General features: G+C 36.1%; 1 protein-coding gene across 1 annotated transcript; it reads right to left on the reverse strand.

The window, feature by feature from the left end:
* Window positions 1-604, reverse strand: LOC139857672 (large ribosomal subunit protein uL24z-like). The gene has a single exon (XM_071846498.1). It carries the CDS (start codon window positions 557-559, stop codon window positions 107-109), a length of 453 nt encoding a protein of 150 aa, XP_071702599.1. The 5' UTR covers window positions 560-604; the 3' UTR covers window positions 1-106.
* Between the last annotated feature and the right edge of the window lie 17,915 nt (window positions 605-18,519).

Here is an 18,519-nt window from a genome sequence, read left to right on the forward strand (position 1 = left end):
TAAACAATAAAAAAGCACAACTTCATTAAGCAGATGAATCCAACAAACAACATTATCCAACAAAACCTTAAAAAAGTTTTACCAATAATACACAGCAGAATTCAACCTAATCGATCTCTTGTAGAGTAGCACCAGCTGCCACGTCATCAGTAGTGAACTTCTCTTTATTCTTATCACCAACACCACGACCTTTCGCCTTCCTATCAAGCAACGACTTTCGATCCTTATCAAGTTTCAATTTCGTCACAACAACTTTCGACGGATTAACTCCGACATTCACGGTCTGACCGTTGACTTTTTCACGAGTAATCCGTTCAATATGAATAACCCATTTTCTCCTGTACACTTGAACAACTTTACCCTCACGTCCTTTGTAGGTCCCCCTAACGATTTGCACCTCATCATCTTTTCGTACAGGGATTGAACGGACGTTGTATTTGGTTCGGAGGTCAGTTGAAAGTGGTGCGCTCATTAGCACTCGCCGGACGCTTGATGGTGCAGAGAAGTGGGCCTTCCGGCATTTGCGGCGGGAGCTGGTGACTCGTGGGTTATATTTCATTTTGACGGGTTCTGGGAAGGAGGTTAACGGCGGTTTGATGATATAAGATGAGATATAGGGTTGGTTTTTAGTTTTGAATGGGAAATGGAATTTAGGGTTTGACTGTAAAGACTTTTTGGGTTATGATGGGTTTGGGCTGTTTTCTGTTTTGGGCAACAGGTTTGGGCTGTTTTCTGTTTTGGGCTTTTCTCATGAAAATAATCATAGGGAGTAACAAAAACTCATTATAGTATAAGATGGTCTTTAAACCATAATTATAAATAGTACTCCTTAAGTTTTTTTCCCCGAAAAAACTTTATAAAATAAAAGGAAAGTCATCAAAAAGATAAAATTTGTTAAAACGTACAAACGCATCAAACTATCGAACTAAAGTAAAACAAATCTCAATGAAAGCTCACGACAATAACATCCCAAAAGGGTGGTTGAGTGGTTAGGTGATTGGGAATTTCCAAAGGAGACTCAAGTTCAATCCCCACCAACTTTACTTTGGGGCCTTGCCTTTAAAAAAAAAACAATAACATCGATACAAGACCATAAAGACGAGTACTCAAAAACAAAAAAAAACTAAATGGATATCCAATGTACAAGTCAAAAAGGAAGATTAGAAACAATATAAAAACAAATACAACAACCGAAACAATCCAAACCTATCGATTGCTTACTGAGTTACTGGTTACAAGCTTGTTACTTGATTTTAACTTCTATGTTAGACTAGTGAATTCATTGCTCATTTCTCGACGGGGACGAAAATTCTAAATTTTTTCATGCTTCGTTACGAAGAAAATATAATAAGTGTAACTTCGGGGGTATAATGGTTGATGGGATTTGGCATGAAGATCCGATTATTGTCAAAGACACAATTTTTTCACATTTTCAAAAACAATTTTGCAAAAAATTTTGATTGCAGGCCTCGTCTTTTGGGTGGTTTTTTTCACGGGTGGGCCGATTGCGGCCAACCAATCAAGTTCTGGGCCAGCTGTTTCCATTTCTAATAATTATGGGCCTGTCAAGCACCGGTTTGGTCCAGAGAGGGCTGAATTCCCTATTAATTCGCATGTATCTGATCAGCATACGGGTTCTTTCGGTCCCCTGTGCACACGTATAACAGAAGGTGAAGCAAGAGGGTTAGAAGAATTGTTTTCTGATGATGAGATTTGGGAGGCGATAAATGAATGCGCAAGTAACAAAGCCTCGGGTCCGGATGGTTTCAACATGCGATTTTTTAAAAAAAAAATTGGGCTATTATTCGGGAGGATCTAGTTGCAGCGGTTAAATGGTTTTGGGAAAAGGGAGAGATCTCATATGGGTGCAGCTCTTCCTTCATAACTCTTGTTCCCAAAAAGGTGGACCCGGTAAGTTTAAATGAGTATAGACCTATTAGTTTGATTGGTAGTTTCTATAAAATAATTGCGAAATTGCTTTCATTAAGATTAAGAAGGTCATACCGAATCTTGTGGGGTTTGAACCAAGTGCGTTTATTAAGGGGAGAAATATAATGGACGGTGTTCTTATTGCGAACGAATCTTATGAGTATCTAAAAATAGTGGCATTAATAGTATGTTGTTCAAGGTTGATTTTGAAAAGGCTTTCGATAGTCTTAGTTGGAAATTTTTAGATGATATGATGGGCTTTATGGGTTTTGGTGTTAAATGGCGGGGTTGGATTTCTTCATGTTTAAAAACGGCGTCTATCTCGGTTCTTGTTAACGGCTCTCCAACAAAAGAATTTCGGCTCGGGAGGGGTGTAAGACAAGGTGATCCTCTTTCACCCTTCCTATTTATTATCGCGGCGGAGGGACTCAATTGGTTAACAAAATCGGCGGTTTCGAATAGTCTTTATTGTGGGTTAAAAATTGGTGGTAACAATGTTCCAATCTCCCACCTCCAATATGCGGATGATACTTTATTTTTTGGTGAATGGAGTCTAGATAATATTGAAAGTCTTATGAAGCTTTTAAAATGCTTTGAGTTGTGCTCCGGATTGAAGGTTAATTACAATAAAAGCAATTTATTCGGTGTAGGGGTTGATAAATTGGAAGTTGAATCCATGGCTAGTTTTGTAACGACCCTGGATTTTCCGACTTATATTATTAATATTTATTATTAACACTTGCGCTTTAATAAATGTATTCTTATACATTTTACTTGTTACCGTATTTGACTTTTCATGTCCCGACTTGTCTTTGTGACACGCGCTTTTCACGAATAATATTTATAATATTATTTACGTTCATGATTAATTATTATTAATCATTTTTAATTAACTAATGTAAGTAGTTAATTACTTGGGCTTTTTATTTATTTGTTGCATACTTGAACATGGGCTTATATTATTGGACTTGGAAGCCTACCCTACACCACTTAATGGACTACTAGTAAGCCCACCATTATGCTAATAATTCATTAAGCTTAAACTAGATTAATTAGTTAATGAGGAGACAAAATGTTCAAGCATGCATGACCACCTCTTTCCCATGTATTTGACTTATACACCTTCCTAGCATACACCAAGCTCCCATGCATGAAAGTTGAAACTTGACTTCCCCATTTGGGCACCATGGCCGACGGTTTTGAGGCTTGGAGTGGGGGATCCATTTTCTTTTTTTGTTACTTATTTGCTAGCATAAACTTCATTTTACACATACCTTCTTACACCACTTCTCTTTCTCTCATTTTTCTCTCTAAATTTTAAGTAAGAAACTTTACTTTTCTTTCTTCTTTTTCCTTTAAAAATCACCAAGTTCATCATCAATTTACTAGTTTGTTGTTCAAGATCAAACTTTATAGTTTGTATCTCCATGAATCTTGTTTCTTCCATCTTTGTTTGATGAGAAATTAAGAACAAGGATCTAAGTTTCTATAACTTATGGTTCTACACTTAAGATGTTATAAAGATCTAAAGCTCATAAGCTTTGAGATCTTACTTGTGTTCATGTTTTGTAAACTTAAGGTTTATTTTCTTAAAGATCCAAGTTTTGGCTTAAATCTTCTTAAGTTTGAAACAAACATGAACTTGTTATTTGTAACTTTAGTTTATTTCTTTCTTTTGTAAGTATTTCAATTAGTGATTTATTTAATTTTGGTCAAGTATTACTAGTTAAACTTGATCTCATTTTTCTTGAAACTAAAGTTTAAACCTTGTAAGTTCAAGGACATAGAAGTTTAACTTTCTAGTTACAACTTCATACACTTATGTTGGATCTAAGTTTCTATAACTTATGGTCTTCCAATTTTGTTGTAAACAAAAGCTTATGAGCTAAAATACATTTTACAAGACAAAAATCTAAGTTTCATAACTTATGGTTTTCTTAAAGTAAAGATCCAAGTTCCATAACTTAGGGTTTAACTTAAGAACACTAGATCTAGACTTTTTAGTCTCGGATCTTTAAGATCTAACTAAGATCTAAGTTCTGTAACTTAAGATCTTGTTTATTTAGTTTACTTTCAAGTTTATAGCTTAATGTTACTATTAGAACTCATGTATGTGTCGGATCTAAGATCTTGATGTAACTTTGTTTACTGTTTTCTGGGTCTGATCAGGCTACCTGGGCTACTGGAAAGTTCATTTCCAATTAGTTCGGTTCGAGTAGATGATTTTCCGTTTAGGCCTCGTCTTAATCCGAGTTACGGTTTAGGATTTATAGCCTTCCGAAAATCACTACGCCATTTTAACGTTGTGCTGAAATTTCTGACCTACTCGCACTTAAACCATCACCACGGTCAAACAAAGGCGAGTTTGGTTCTGGAAATTGGTCAGCAACTAGGGGACTCGTATACGGAGCCATGGCCACTGGTCTCACCTCATTTCAGTTTGTATAGAGGTCGTAGCAGCTGAACGAAGTCAGCCTTTGTTTCGATCTCTATTCTTGATTAACTTACTTTACTTTTTACTTATGTTGATGATGATGATGATGACACCTAAGACCTAATTTACATACTTTTAAACCTTTGGGAACGATTTACTGACTTAGTAACTTTTGATTTAGGTTGAGGACCTTTCGGACCAACTACTTGCTTACTTATCTCGTACCGACTTTACTACTTTTTACTGTGAGTTATAGCATCCCTTTTATTTTAACTATTTTGGGACTAAGAATACTTGCGCATTTTACGTTTTACATACTAGGCACGAGTACTTAAACTTTATATATGTGTGGGTGATACAACGGCATAAAATTTCCCCTTAGCTCGGTAACGTTTAGTCTATGGATCCATAGGGTTTGACATCCCCACTCGGGCTAGTAGCGCTAGCATTTAACGGGTGTTTAATACTTCGTAAACTTATGCACTCGCCAAGTGTACTTTTAGAGGGTGATATTACGTTAAGTTAGTTACCAAGTGCCCACGGTTGAACATATACTTTTCATACTGTTTTGAAATTCTGAAATCTCGTGGCCTACCTTACATTACTGTTATACTTAAACTATAGCTCACCAACATTCGTGTTGACGTTTTTAAGCATGTTTTCTCAGGTGCTTAGAGGTTTGATGCTTCCGCTGTAGTTGTCTTGCTGTGTAGACTCCTGCTGCTTTTGTTAGAGATGTCTCTACATGAAACGTTTACCTTGCATTAACAAACTATGTTACTTTTGAAACAATGAATTTGTAATGACCTACGGGTCTCGTACTTATGTTAATTTCTTCTATTCGTAGAAGCCTACTATCGTATGTTAAACATTTGACGTTGGTTATGACGTCACCTTTTCTTATGAATGCAAACTTATTTTTAAACAGCATATAGTGTTTGACCTTGTAATGATCCTGTTGTTGATGATCCGTACACGTTAATTTTGTACGGGGCATCACATTTAGTATCAGAGCATTGGTTGTAGGGAATTAGGTTGTATTAGTGAGTCTAGACCGGACCGAGTAGGATTCACTAATAGGACTAATCTACAACTCGCTAGTTTACTTGTTTCTGCGGAACTTCCTGCATGCTGCTGCTTACTTTTACTGCTATATGCCGTATACTGCTACTTGCTTTCACTACTGCATGCTATTATCTGCTTTCGATTGCATGATACTTGTCATTATTGCCATGCTACTTACTGCTATAGATGATCTAGACTGTCGTAGTTACTTTGCCTAATACGTGCTTGCTATATGACTTACTGACATGGAAAAAATTATTTTTCCTTGTTCAGATGTCGGATATCCCGCCCATCATCATTGACTTGGACAGCGACTCAGATTCACCTGCCGCCTCGCCTGCTACTGCTGCCGACTCACAGATCCCGTCATCGCTACCCTCCAGTGACTCTGGCGATTCATCCTCTGGGATAGTAGCCACGCACCTGACCTGATGATCATCTCCGATGGAGACGAGGAGCCAGAGGAGATTCCAGCTCCACCTAACCCAGGACTCCCGGAGCCACAGCACCATTCCGGTGGTGCTGTGATTCCTGGGGAAAATGGGGACGGTCCTTTCCGTAATGAGCATGGACATTGGGCTAGACGCCTTCCTGATGGACGTGTCGTGCCGATCCCGCCTGGCAGATACCGACTTATGACTACCGGTCAGGCACATCCACCTTCAGATGATTCAGACGATTCATCATCCTACGACTCCAGCGAGGAGGATTCCGACGAGGACCCTGAGGAGACGCCCGTGCAGCCGCCCTCTACCCCGTCGAAGAAGCGGTATCGTTTCGATGGTACTGTTATTTCGGGGGTTAACTGTAGTGACCCGAACTTTTCCATGTTTATATATATTAATTGAGATTGATGTTTACAAGATTAAATGTTTCCAACATGTTAAGCAATCAAACTTGTTAAGACTTGATTAATTGAAATAGGTTTCATATAGACAATTGACCACCCAAGTTGACCGGTGATTCACGAACGTTAAAACTTGTAAAAAACTATATGATGACATATATATGGTTATATATATAGTTAACATGATATTATGATAAGTAAACATATCATTAATTATATTAACAATGAACTACATATGTAAAAACAAGACTACTAACTTAATGATTTTGAAACGAGACATATATGTAACGTTTATCGTTGTAACGACATTTAATGTATATATATCATATTAAGAGATATTCGTACATCATAATATCATGATAATATAATAATTTAAAATCTCTTTTGTTATTATAAACATTGGGTTAACAACATTTAACAAGATCGTTAACCTAAAGGTTTCAAAACAACACTTACATGTAACGACTAACGATGACTTAACGACTCAGTTAAAATGTATATACATGTAGTGTTTTAATATGTATTTATACACTTTTGAAAGACTTCAATACACTTATCAAAATACTTCTACTTAACAAAAATGCTTACAATTACATTCTCGTTCAGTTTCATCAACAATTCTACTCGTATGCACCCGTATTCGTACTCGTACAATACACAGCTTTTAGATGTATGTACTATTGGTATATACACTCCAATGATCAGCTCTTAGCAGCCCATGTGAGTCACCTAACACATGTGGGAACCATCATTTGGCAACTAGCATGAAATATCTCATAAGATTACAAAAATATGAGTAATCATTCATGACTTATTTACATGAAAACAAAATTACATATCCTTTATATCTAATCCATACACCAACGACCAAAAACACCTACAAACACTTTCATTCTTCAATTTTCTTCATCTAATTGAACTCTCTCAAGTTCTATCTTCAAGTTCTAAGTGTTCTTCATAAATTCCAAAAGTTCTAGTTTCATAAAATCAAGAATACTTTCAAGTTTGCTAGCTCACTTCCAATCTTGTAAGGTGATCATCCAACCTCAAGAAATCTTTGTTTCTTACAGTAGGTTATCATTCTAATACAAGGTAATAATCATATTCAAACTTTGGTTCAATTTCTATAACTATAACAATCTTATTTCAAGTGATGATCTTACTTGAACTTGTTTTCGTGTCATGATTTTGCTTCAAGAACTTTGAGCCATCCAAGGATCCATTGAAGCTAGATCCATTTTTCTCTTTTCCAGTAGGTTCATCCAAGGAACTTAAGGTAGTAATGATGTTCATAACATCATTCGATTCATACATATAAAGCTATCTTATTCGAAGGTTTAAACTTGTAATCACTAGAACATAGTTTAGTTAATTCTAAACTTGTTCGCAAACAAAAGTTAATCCTTCTAACTTGACTTTTAAAATCAACTAAACACATGTTCTATATCTATATGATATGCTAACTTAATGATTTAAAACCTGGAAACACGAAAAACACCGTAAAACCGGATTTACGCCGTCGTAGTAACACCGCGGGCTGTTTTGGGTTAGTTAATTAAAAACTATGATAAACTTTGATTTAAAAGTTGTTATTCTGAGAAAATGATTTTTATTATGAACATGAAACTATATCCAAAAATTATGGTTAAACTCAAAGTGGAAGTATGTTTTCTAAAATGGTCATCTAGACGTCGTTCTTTCGACTGAAATGACTACCTTTACAAAAACGACTTGTAACTTATTTTTCCGACTAGAAACCTATACTTTTTTTGTTTAGATTCATAAAATAGAGTTCAATATGAAACCATAGCAATTTGATTCACTCAAAACGGATTTAAAATGAAGAAGTTATGGGTAAAACAAGATTGAATAATTTTTCTCATTTTAGCTACGTGAAAATTGGTAACAAATCTATTCCAACCATAACTTAATCAACTTGTATTATATATTATGTAATCTTGAGATACCATAGACACGTATACAATGTTTCGACCTATCATGTCGACACATCTATATATATTTCGGAACAACCATAGACACTCTATATGTGAATGTTGGAGTTAGCTATACAGGGTTGAGGTTGATTCCAAAATATATATAGTTTGAGTTGTGATCAATACTGAGATACGTATACACTGGGTCGTGGATTGATTCAAGATAATATTTATCGATTTATTTCTGTACATCTAACTGTGGACAACTAGTTGTAGGTTACTAACGAGGACAGCTGACTTAATAAACTTAAAACATCAAAATATATTAAAAGTGTTGTAAATATATTTTGAACATACTTTGATATATATGTATATATTGTTATAGGTTCGTGAATCAACCAGTGGCCAAGTCTTACTTCCCGACGAAGTAAAAATCTGTGAAAGTGAGTTATAGTCCCACTTTTAAAATCTAATATTTTTGGGATGAGAATACATGCAGGTTTTATAAATGATTTACAAAATAGACACAAGTACGTGAAACTACATTCTATGGTTGAATTATCGAAATCGAATATGCCCCTTTTTATTAAGTCTGGTAATCTAAGAATTAGGGAACAGACACCCTAATTGACGCGAATCCTAAAGATAGATCTATTGGGCCTAACAAACCCCATCCAAAGTACCGGATGCTTTAGTACTTCGAAATTTATATCATATCCGAAGGGTGTCCCGGAATGATGGGGATATTCTTATATATGCATCTTGTTATTGTCGGTTACCAGGTGTTCACCATATGAATGATTTTTATCTCTATGTATGGGATGTGTATTGAAATATGAAATCTTGTGGTCTATTGTTACGATTTGATATATATAGGTTAAACCTATAACTCACCAACATTTTTGTTGACGTTTAAAGCATGTTTATTCTCAGGTGAATATTAAGAGCTTCCGCTGTTGCATACTAAAATAAGGACAAGATTTGGAGTCCATGTTTGTATGATATTGTGTAAAAACTGCATTCAAGAAACTGATTTCGATGTAACATATTTGTATTGTAAACCATTATGTAATGGTCGTGTGTAAACAGGATATTTTAGATTATCATTATTTGATAATCTACGTAAAGCTTTTTAAACCTTTATTTATGAAATAAAGGTTATGGTTTGTTTTAAAAATGAATGCAGTCTTTTAAAAACGTCTCATATAGAGGTCAAAACCTTGCAACGAAATCAATTAATATGGAACGTTTTTAATCAATAAGAACGGGACATTTCAGTTGGTATCCGAGCGTTGGTCTTAGAGAACCAGAAAATTTGCATTAGTGTGTCTTATCGAGTTTGTTAGGATGCATTAGTGAGTCTGGACTTCGACCGTGTTTTCTTTAAAAATGATTGCTTAACATTTTTGTTGGAAACTATATATTTTTAACATATGAATATTATGTGATATATTAATCTCTTAACGTGTTTGATATTATGTGATAGATGTCTACCTCTAGAACAAGTCCCATTGACTCATCTAATAATAATGAAGAGTCAAATGTAAATTGGAATGATTTGTGGACTGATTCACAAGTTCCCGAAGAGGAACCGGAAGAAGAGTCGGAACCGGAAGAAGAATCGGAACCGGAAGAAGAATCGGAACAGGATGAAGAAATAGAACCGGTGGGGGAAATAATAAAACGGTTAAGTAAAAGAAAATCCTCAACCAACCGACCAAAGTTAATTATGGTCAATGGTGTTTCCGCCAAGGAAGCAAAATATTGGGAGGATTACCAATTCTCCGATGAATCGGATTCCGACGAGAATTCCGATGATGTTATAGAAATTACCCCAACTGAATTTAAAAAGGAAAAAGAAAATAATAAGGGAAAGGGCATAAAAATAGAGAAATCTAATTCCAACCCCGATGAACTTTATATGTATCGTCAACCCCCGAAGTCCTTAAGTTGTAACAATGACCCGGGAACCTCTAAACCACCAGGTTTTTCTAAACCAATGTGGAAAATAACGGCTCGTATTAGGGGAACATCATATATCCCTAGAAACTTGGCAAAACGAACCAAAACCGAAGAAGAAGAAACGAGCGAGTCGGAATAAGATAGTTGTATTCGTGTGGTGTAATATATGTAATATAGTGTTCTTATGCTTTATGATATATGTAAAAATTGCTTGTATTAATAAGTATTTTTTTTTTATGAAACTAACTCTTGTCTATTTTACAGTTTAAAAACACAAAATGGATAGACAACCCAATATTTTAAGAGACCTACCCGGAGACATGATTGATGAAATCTTGTCTAGAGTCGGCCAGAATTCTTCGGCACAACTATTTAAGGCGAGATCAGTTTGTAAGACATTCGAAGAACGTTCCAAGAATGTCTTGGTTTATAAGAGACTTTCGTTTGAAAGATGGGGGATATCACATTGGGAAACCCATAAGTTACGATGTGTTTACTTTGACGCATATATTGCGGGGAACCCAAATGCTATTTTACGCAACGGGTTAAGAAATTATTTTGACTCAATATATCCGAATATTGGACTTCGTGATTTAGAAAAAGCGGCTAACATGCAACATAAAGAAGCATGTTATGCTTATGGATTAGTAATGTTCGCTTCTCACCAAAGTGAGAACAAGAACATCGGGCTACAACTATTAAACAAAACGTTTCCACAAGTGACGGAGTCGGTAATTGGGGTAAGAAATGAGGTTTTTAGATTATTACGGGACTGTTGGACATTACGTAACCCTCGTCCCTTTGATGACGTTACAACACGCTGTCTTATCAACGGCCATAACGGTTATGTTGCACAAGACCAAGGATGGGAAGTAGTCCTAGTAAAACCAGAATGCATGACTTGTTTCTGGACGTATGAATTACGTGTATTTATTGCCTTTGCTGAACGACTTGTGTACTAGCTAGAATTGTCTTCACAACTATCTTGTATCAAAGTTATTGTGTGCTATATTTCATGCTTTATGTAAAATAAGCGGTATTGTAAGTTTGTAAAATATTGTATAAAAGTTTGAACGCGAAATATTATTATAATCAGTTTTTCATATAGAATTGTAGTAGTTGAATTGTATATTAGCTACTAAGTATGAACTTAACGGGTAGGTACTACCCGAATTTAAACTTATAAAACGCTAATATGAAGAAAAAGCTTTTATAAATGAGTTCATATTATGCTACGAAATACTATTAACTACTCTTAATATTCTGTATGATTAACTTGTTCCATTTAACTATTTTGAAGGAAATGGCACCGACTACTCGACACACCGTGAATATGAATGAAGAGGAATTCCGTACTTTTCTAGCTTCAAACATAGCCGCAGTACAGGCTGCGCTACATACCAACAATAACCTTGGATCTAGCAGTACAGGAAATCGTGTAGGATGCACCTACAAAGAATTCACTGCCTGCAAACCTTTGGAATTTGATGGAACCGAAGGACCGATCGGATTGAAACGGTGGACCGAGAAGGTTGAATCGGTGTTTGCCATAAGTAAGTGTACTGAAGAGGACAAAGTGAAGTACGCTACGCATACCTTCACAGGTTCTGCGTTAACATGGTGGAATACCTATCTAGAGCAAGTGGGACAAGATAATGCGTACGCACTACCGTGGTCAGCATTCAAGCACTTGATGAACGAGAAGTACCGTCCCAGAACCGAGGTCAATAAGCTCAAGACAGAACTTAGAGGGTTACGAACCCAAGGATTTGATATTACCACGTACGAAAGACGATTCACAGAATTGTGCCTATTGTGTCCGGGAGCATTCGAAGATGAGGAAGAGAAGATCGACGCGTTTGTGAAAGGATTACCGGAAAGAATCCAAGAAGATATAAGTTCACACGAGCCCGCCTCCATACAACAGGCATGTAGAATGGCTCACAAACTAGTGAACCAGATTGAAGAAAGAATTAAAGAACAGACTGCTGAAGAGGCCAATGTGAAGCAAGTCAAAAGAAAGTGGGAGGAAAACGGTGATAAGAATCACCAATACAACAACAACAGCAATTACAACAATAATCGCAACAATTATCCCAACAATCGCAACATCAATCGCAACTACAACAAACGGCCCAACAACAACAACAACAACAACAACAACAACAACTACAACAATCATCCCAACAACAATAATAACCGCAACAACAACAACAATCAGAAGCAACTATGCCAAAGGTGTGAAAAGAATCACTCGGGGTTCTGCACCAAATTTTGCAACAAGTGTAAAAGAAATGGTCATAGCGCGGCGAAGTGTGAGGTCTACGGACCAGGGGTTAATAGAACGAAAGGAACAAATGGTGTCGGAACGAGTAATGGCGGAGCAAGTAGTGTCGGAGCAAGTTATGCCAATGTAGTTTGTTATAAATGTGGAAAACCAGGCCACATTATTAGAAATTGCCCGAACCAGGAGAACACGAATGGACAAGGCCGTGGAAGAGTTTTCAATATTAATGCGGTAGAGGCACAGGAAGACCCGGAGCTTGTTACGGGTACGTTTCTTATTGACAATAAATCTGCTTACGTTTTATTTGATTCGGGTGCGGATAGAAGCTATATGAGTAGAGATTTTTGTGCTAAATTAAGTTGTCCATTGACGCCTTTGGATAGTAAATTTTTACTCGAATTAGCAAATGGTAAATTAATTTCAGCAGATAATATATGTCGGAATCGAGAAATTAAACTGGTTAGCGAAACATTTAAGATTGATTTGATACCAGTAGAGTTAGGGAGTTTTGATGTGATAATCGGTATGGACTGGTTGAAAGAAGTGAAAGCAGAGATCGTTTGTTACAAAAATGCAATTCGCATTATACGAGAAAAAGGAAAACCCTTAATGGTGTACGGAGAAAAGGGCAACACGAAGCTACATCTTATTAGTAATTTGAAGGCACAAAAACTAATAAGAAAAGGTTGCTATGCTGTTCTAGCACACGTCGAGAAAGTACAAACTGAAGAAAAGAGCATCAATGATGTTCCCATTGCAAAAGAATTTCCCGATGTATTTCCGAAAGAATTACCGGGATTACCCCCACATCGATCCGTTGAATTTCAAATAGATCTTGTACCAGGAGCTGCACCAATAGCTCGTGCTCCTTACAGACTCGCACCCAGCGAGATGAAAGAACTGCAAAGCCAATTACAAGAACTTTTAGAGCGTGGTTTCATTCGACCAAGCACATCACCGTGGGGAGCTCCTGTTTTGTTTGTCAAGAAGAAAGATGGTACATTCAGGTTGTGTATCGACTACCGAGAGTTGAACAAACTTACCATCAAGAACCGCTACCCACTACCGAGAATCGACGACTTATTTGATCAACTACAAGGCTCGTCTGTTTATTCAAAGATTGACTTACGTTCCGGGTATCATCAAATGCGGGTGAAAGAAGATGATATTCCAAAGACTGCTTTCAGAACACGTTACGGTCATTACGAGTTTATGGTCATGCCGTTTGGTTTAACTAATGCACCAGCTGTGTTCATGGACCTTATGAACCGAGTGTGTGGACCATACCTTGACAAGTTTGTCATTGTTTTCATTGATGACATACTTATTTACTCAAAGAATGACCAAGAACACGGTGAACATTTGAGAAAGGTGTTAGAAGTATTGAGGAAGGAAGAATTGTACGCTAAGTTTTCAAAGTGTGCATTTTGGTTGGAAGAAGTTCAATTCCTCGGTCACATAGTGAACAAAGAAGGTATTAAGGTGGATCCGGCAAAGATAGAAACTGTTGAAAAGTGGGAAACCCCGAAAACTCCGAAACACATACGCCAGTTTTTAGGACTAGCTGGTTACTACAGAAGGTTCATCCAAGACTTTTCCAGAATAGCAAAACCCTTGACTGCATTAACGCATAAAGGGAAGAAATTTGAATGGAATGATGAACAAGAGAAAGCGTTTCAGTTATTGAAGAAAAAGCTAACTACGGCACCTATATTGTCATTTCCTGAAGGGAATGATGATTTTGTGATTTATTGTGACGCATCAAAGCAAGGTCTCGGTTGTGTATTAATGCAACGAACGAAGGTGATTGCTTATGCGTCTAGACAATTGAAGATTCACGAACAAAATTATACGACGCATGATTTGGAATTAGGCGCGGTTGTTTTTGCATTAAAGACTTGGAGGCACTACTTATATGGGGTCAAAAGTATTATATATACCGACCACAAAAGTCTTCAACACATATTTAATCAGAAACAACTGAATATGAGGCAGCGTAGGTGGATTGAATTATTGAATGATTATGACTTTGAGATTCGTTACCACCCGGGGAAGGCAAATGTGGTAGCCGATGCCTTGAGCAGGAAGGACAGAGAACCCATTCGAGTAAAATCTATGAATATAATGATTCATAATAACATTACTACTCAAATAAAGGAGGCGCAACAAGGAGTTTTAAAAGAGGGAAATTTAAAGGATGAAATACCCAAAGGATCGGAGAAGCATCTTAATATTCGGGAAGACGGAACCCGGTATAGGGCTGAAAGGATTTGGGTACCAAAATTTGGAGATATGAGAGAAATGGTACTTAGAGAAGCTCATAAAACCAGATACTCAATACATCCTGGAACGGGGAAGATGTACAAGGATCTCAAGAAACATTTTTGGTGGCCGGGTATGAAAGCCGATGTTGCTAAATACGTAGGAGAATGTTTGACGTGTTCTAAGGTCAAAGCTGAGCATCAGAAACCATCAGGTCTACTTCAACAACCCGAAATCCCGGAATGGAAATGGGAAAACATTACCATGGATTTCATCACTAAATTGCCAAGGACTGCAAGTGGTTTTGATACTATTTGGGTAATAGTTGATCGTCTCACCAAATCAGCACACTTCCTACCAATAAGAGAAGATGACAAGATGGAGAAGTTAGCACGACTGTATTTGAAGGAAGTCGTCTCCAGACATGGAATACCAATCTCTATTATCTCTGATAGGGATGGCAGATTTATTTCAAGATTCTGGCAGACATTACAGCAAGCATTAGGAACTCGTCTAGACATGAGTACTGCCTATCATCCACAAACTGATGGGCAGAGCGAAAGGACGATACAAACGCTTGAAGACATGCTACGAGCATGTGTTATTGATTTCGGAAACAGTTGGGATCGACATCTACCGTTAGCAGAATTTTCCTACAACAACAGCTACCATTCAAGCATTGAGATGGCGCCGTTTGAAGCACTTTATGGTAGAAAGTGCAGGTCTCCGATTTGTTGGAGTGAGGTGGGGGATAGACAGATTACGGGTCCGGAGATTATACAAGAAACTACCGAGAAGATCATCCAAATTCAACAACGGTTGAAAACCGCCCAAAGTCGACAAAAGAGCTACGCTGACATTAAAAGAAAAGATATAGAATTTGAAATTGGAGAGATGGTCATGCTTAAAGTTGCACCTTGGAAAGGCGTTGTTCGATTTGGTAAACGAGGGAAATTAAATCCAAGGTATATTGGACCATTCAAGATTATTGATCGTGTCGGACCAGTAGCTTACCGACTAGAGTTACCTCAACAACTCGCGGCTGTACATAACACTTTCCACGTCTCGAATTTGAAGAAATGTTTTGCTAAAGAAGATCTCACTATTCCGTTAGATGAAATCCAAATCAACGAAAAACTTCAATTCATCGAAGAACCCGTCGAAATAATGGATCGTGAGGTTAAAAGACTTAAGCAAAACAAGATACCAATTGTTAAGGTTCGATGGAATGCTCGTAGAGGACCCGAGTTCACCTGGGAGCGTGAAGATCAGATGAAGAAGAAATACCCGCATCTATTTCCAGAAGATTCGTCAACACCTTCAACAGCTTAAAATTTCGGGACGAAATTTATTTAACGGGTAGGTACTGTAGTGACCCGAACTTTTCCATGTTTATATATATTAATTGAGATTGATGTTTACAAGATTAAATGTTTCCAACATGTTAAGCAATCAAACTTGTTAAGACTTGATTAATTGAAATAGGTTTCATATAGACAATTGACCACCCAAGTTGACCGGTGATTCACGAACGTTAAAACTTGTAAAAAACTATATGATGACATATATATGGTTATATATATAGTTAACATGATATTATGATAAGTAAACATATCATTAATTATATTAACAATGAACTACATATGTAAAAACAAGACTACTAACTTAATGATTTTGAAACGAGACATATATGTAACGTTTATCGTTGTAACGACATTTAATGTATATATATCATATTAAGAGATATTCGTACATCATAATATCATGATAATATAATAATTTAAAATCTCTTTTGTTATTATAAACATTGGGTTAACAACATTTAACAAGATCGTTAACCTAAAGGTTTCAAAACAACACTTACATGTAACGACTAACGATGACTTAACGACTCAGTTAAAATGTATATACATGTAGTGTTTTAATATGTATTTATACACTTTTGAAAGACTTCAATACACTTATCAAAATACTTCTACTTAACAAAAATGCTTACAATTACATTCTCGTTCAGTTTCATCAACAATTCTACTCGTATGCACCCGTATTCGTACTCGTACAATACACAGCTTTTAGATGTATGTACTATTGGTATATACACTCCAATGATCAGCTCTTAGCAGCCCATGTGAGTCACCTAACACATGTGGGAACCATCATTTGGCAACTAGCATGAAATATCTCATAAGATTACAAAAATATGAGTAATCATTCATGACTTATTTACATGAAAACAAAATTACATATCCTTTATATCTAATCCATACACCAACGACCAAAAACACCTACAAACACTTTCATTCTTCAATTTTCTTCATCTAATTGAACTCTCTCAAGTTCTATCTTCAAGTTCTAAGTGTTCTTCATAAATTCCAAAAGTTCTAGTTTCATAAAATCAAGAATACTTTCAAGTTTGCTAGCTCACTTCCAATCTTGTAAGGTGATCATCCAACCTCAAGAAATCTTTGTTTCTTACAGTAGGTTATCATTCTAATACAAGGTAATAATCATATTCAAACTTTGGTTCAATTTCTATAACTATAACAATCTTATTTCAAGTGATGATCTTACTTGAACTTGTTTTCGTGTCATGATTTTGCTTCAAGAACTTTGAGCCATCCAAGGATCCATTGAAGCTAGATCCATTTTTCTCTTTTCCAGTAGGTTCATCCAAGGAACTTAAGGTAGTAATGATGTTCATAACATCATTCGATTCATACATATAAAGCTATCTTATTCGAAGGTTTAAACTTGTAATCACTAGAACATAGTTTAGTTAATTCTAAACTTGTTCGCAAACAAAAGTTAATCCTTCTAACTTGACTTTTAAAATCAACTAAACACATGTTCTATATCTATATGATATGCTAACTTAATGATTTAAAACCTGGAAACACGAAAAACACCGTAAAACCGGATTTACGCCGTCGTAGTAACACCGCGGGCTGTTTTGGGTTAGTTAATTAAAAACTATGATAAACTTTGATTTAAAAGTTGTTATTCTGAGAAAATGATTTTTATTATGAACATGAAACTATATCCAAAAATTATGGTTAAACTCAAAGTGGAAGTATGTTTTCTAAAATAGTCATCTAGACGTCGTTCTTTCGACTGAAATGACTACCTTTACAAAAACGACTTGTAACTTATTTTTCCGACTAGAAACCTATACTTTTTTTGTTTAGATTCATAAAATAGAGTTCAATATGAAATCATAGCAATTTGATTCACTCAAAACGGATTTAAAATGAAGAAGTTATGGGTAAAACAAGATTGAATAATTTTTCTCATTTTAGCTACGTGAAAATTGGTAACAAATCTATTCCAACCATAACTTAATCAACTTGTATTATATATTATGTAATCTTGAGATACCATAGACACGTATACAATGTTTCGACCTATCATGTCGACACATCTATATATATTTCGGAACAACCATAGACACTCTATATGTGAATGTTGGAGTTAGCTATACAGGGTTGAGGTTGATTCCAAAATATATATAGTTTGAGTTGTGATCAATACTGAGATACGTATACACTGGGTCGTGGATTGATTCAAGATAATATTTATCGATTTATTTCTGTACATCTAACTGTGGACAACTAGTTGTAGGTTACTAACGAGGACAGCTGACTTAATAAACTTAAAACATCAAAATATATTAAAAGTGTTGTAAATATATTTTGAACATACTTTGATATATATGTATATATTGTTATAGGTTCGTGAATCAACCAGTGGCCAAGTCTTACTTCCCGACGAAGTAAAAATCTGTGAAAGTGAGTTATAGTCC

Source organism: Rutidosis leptorrhynchoides, chromosome 7 (assembly GCF_046630445.1).
Source record: "Rutidosis leptorrhynchoides isolate AG116_Rl617_1_P2 chromosome 7, CSIRO_AGI_Rlap_v1, whole genome shotgun sequence".
Classification (NCBI taxonomy): Eukaryota; Viridiplantae; Streptophyta; class Magnoliopsida; order Asterales; family Asteraceae; genus Rutidosis; species Rutidosis leptorrhynchoides.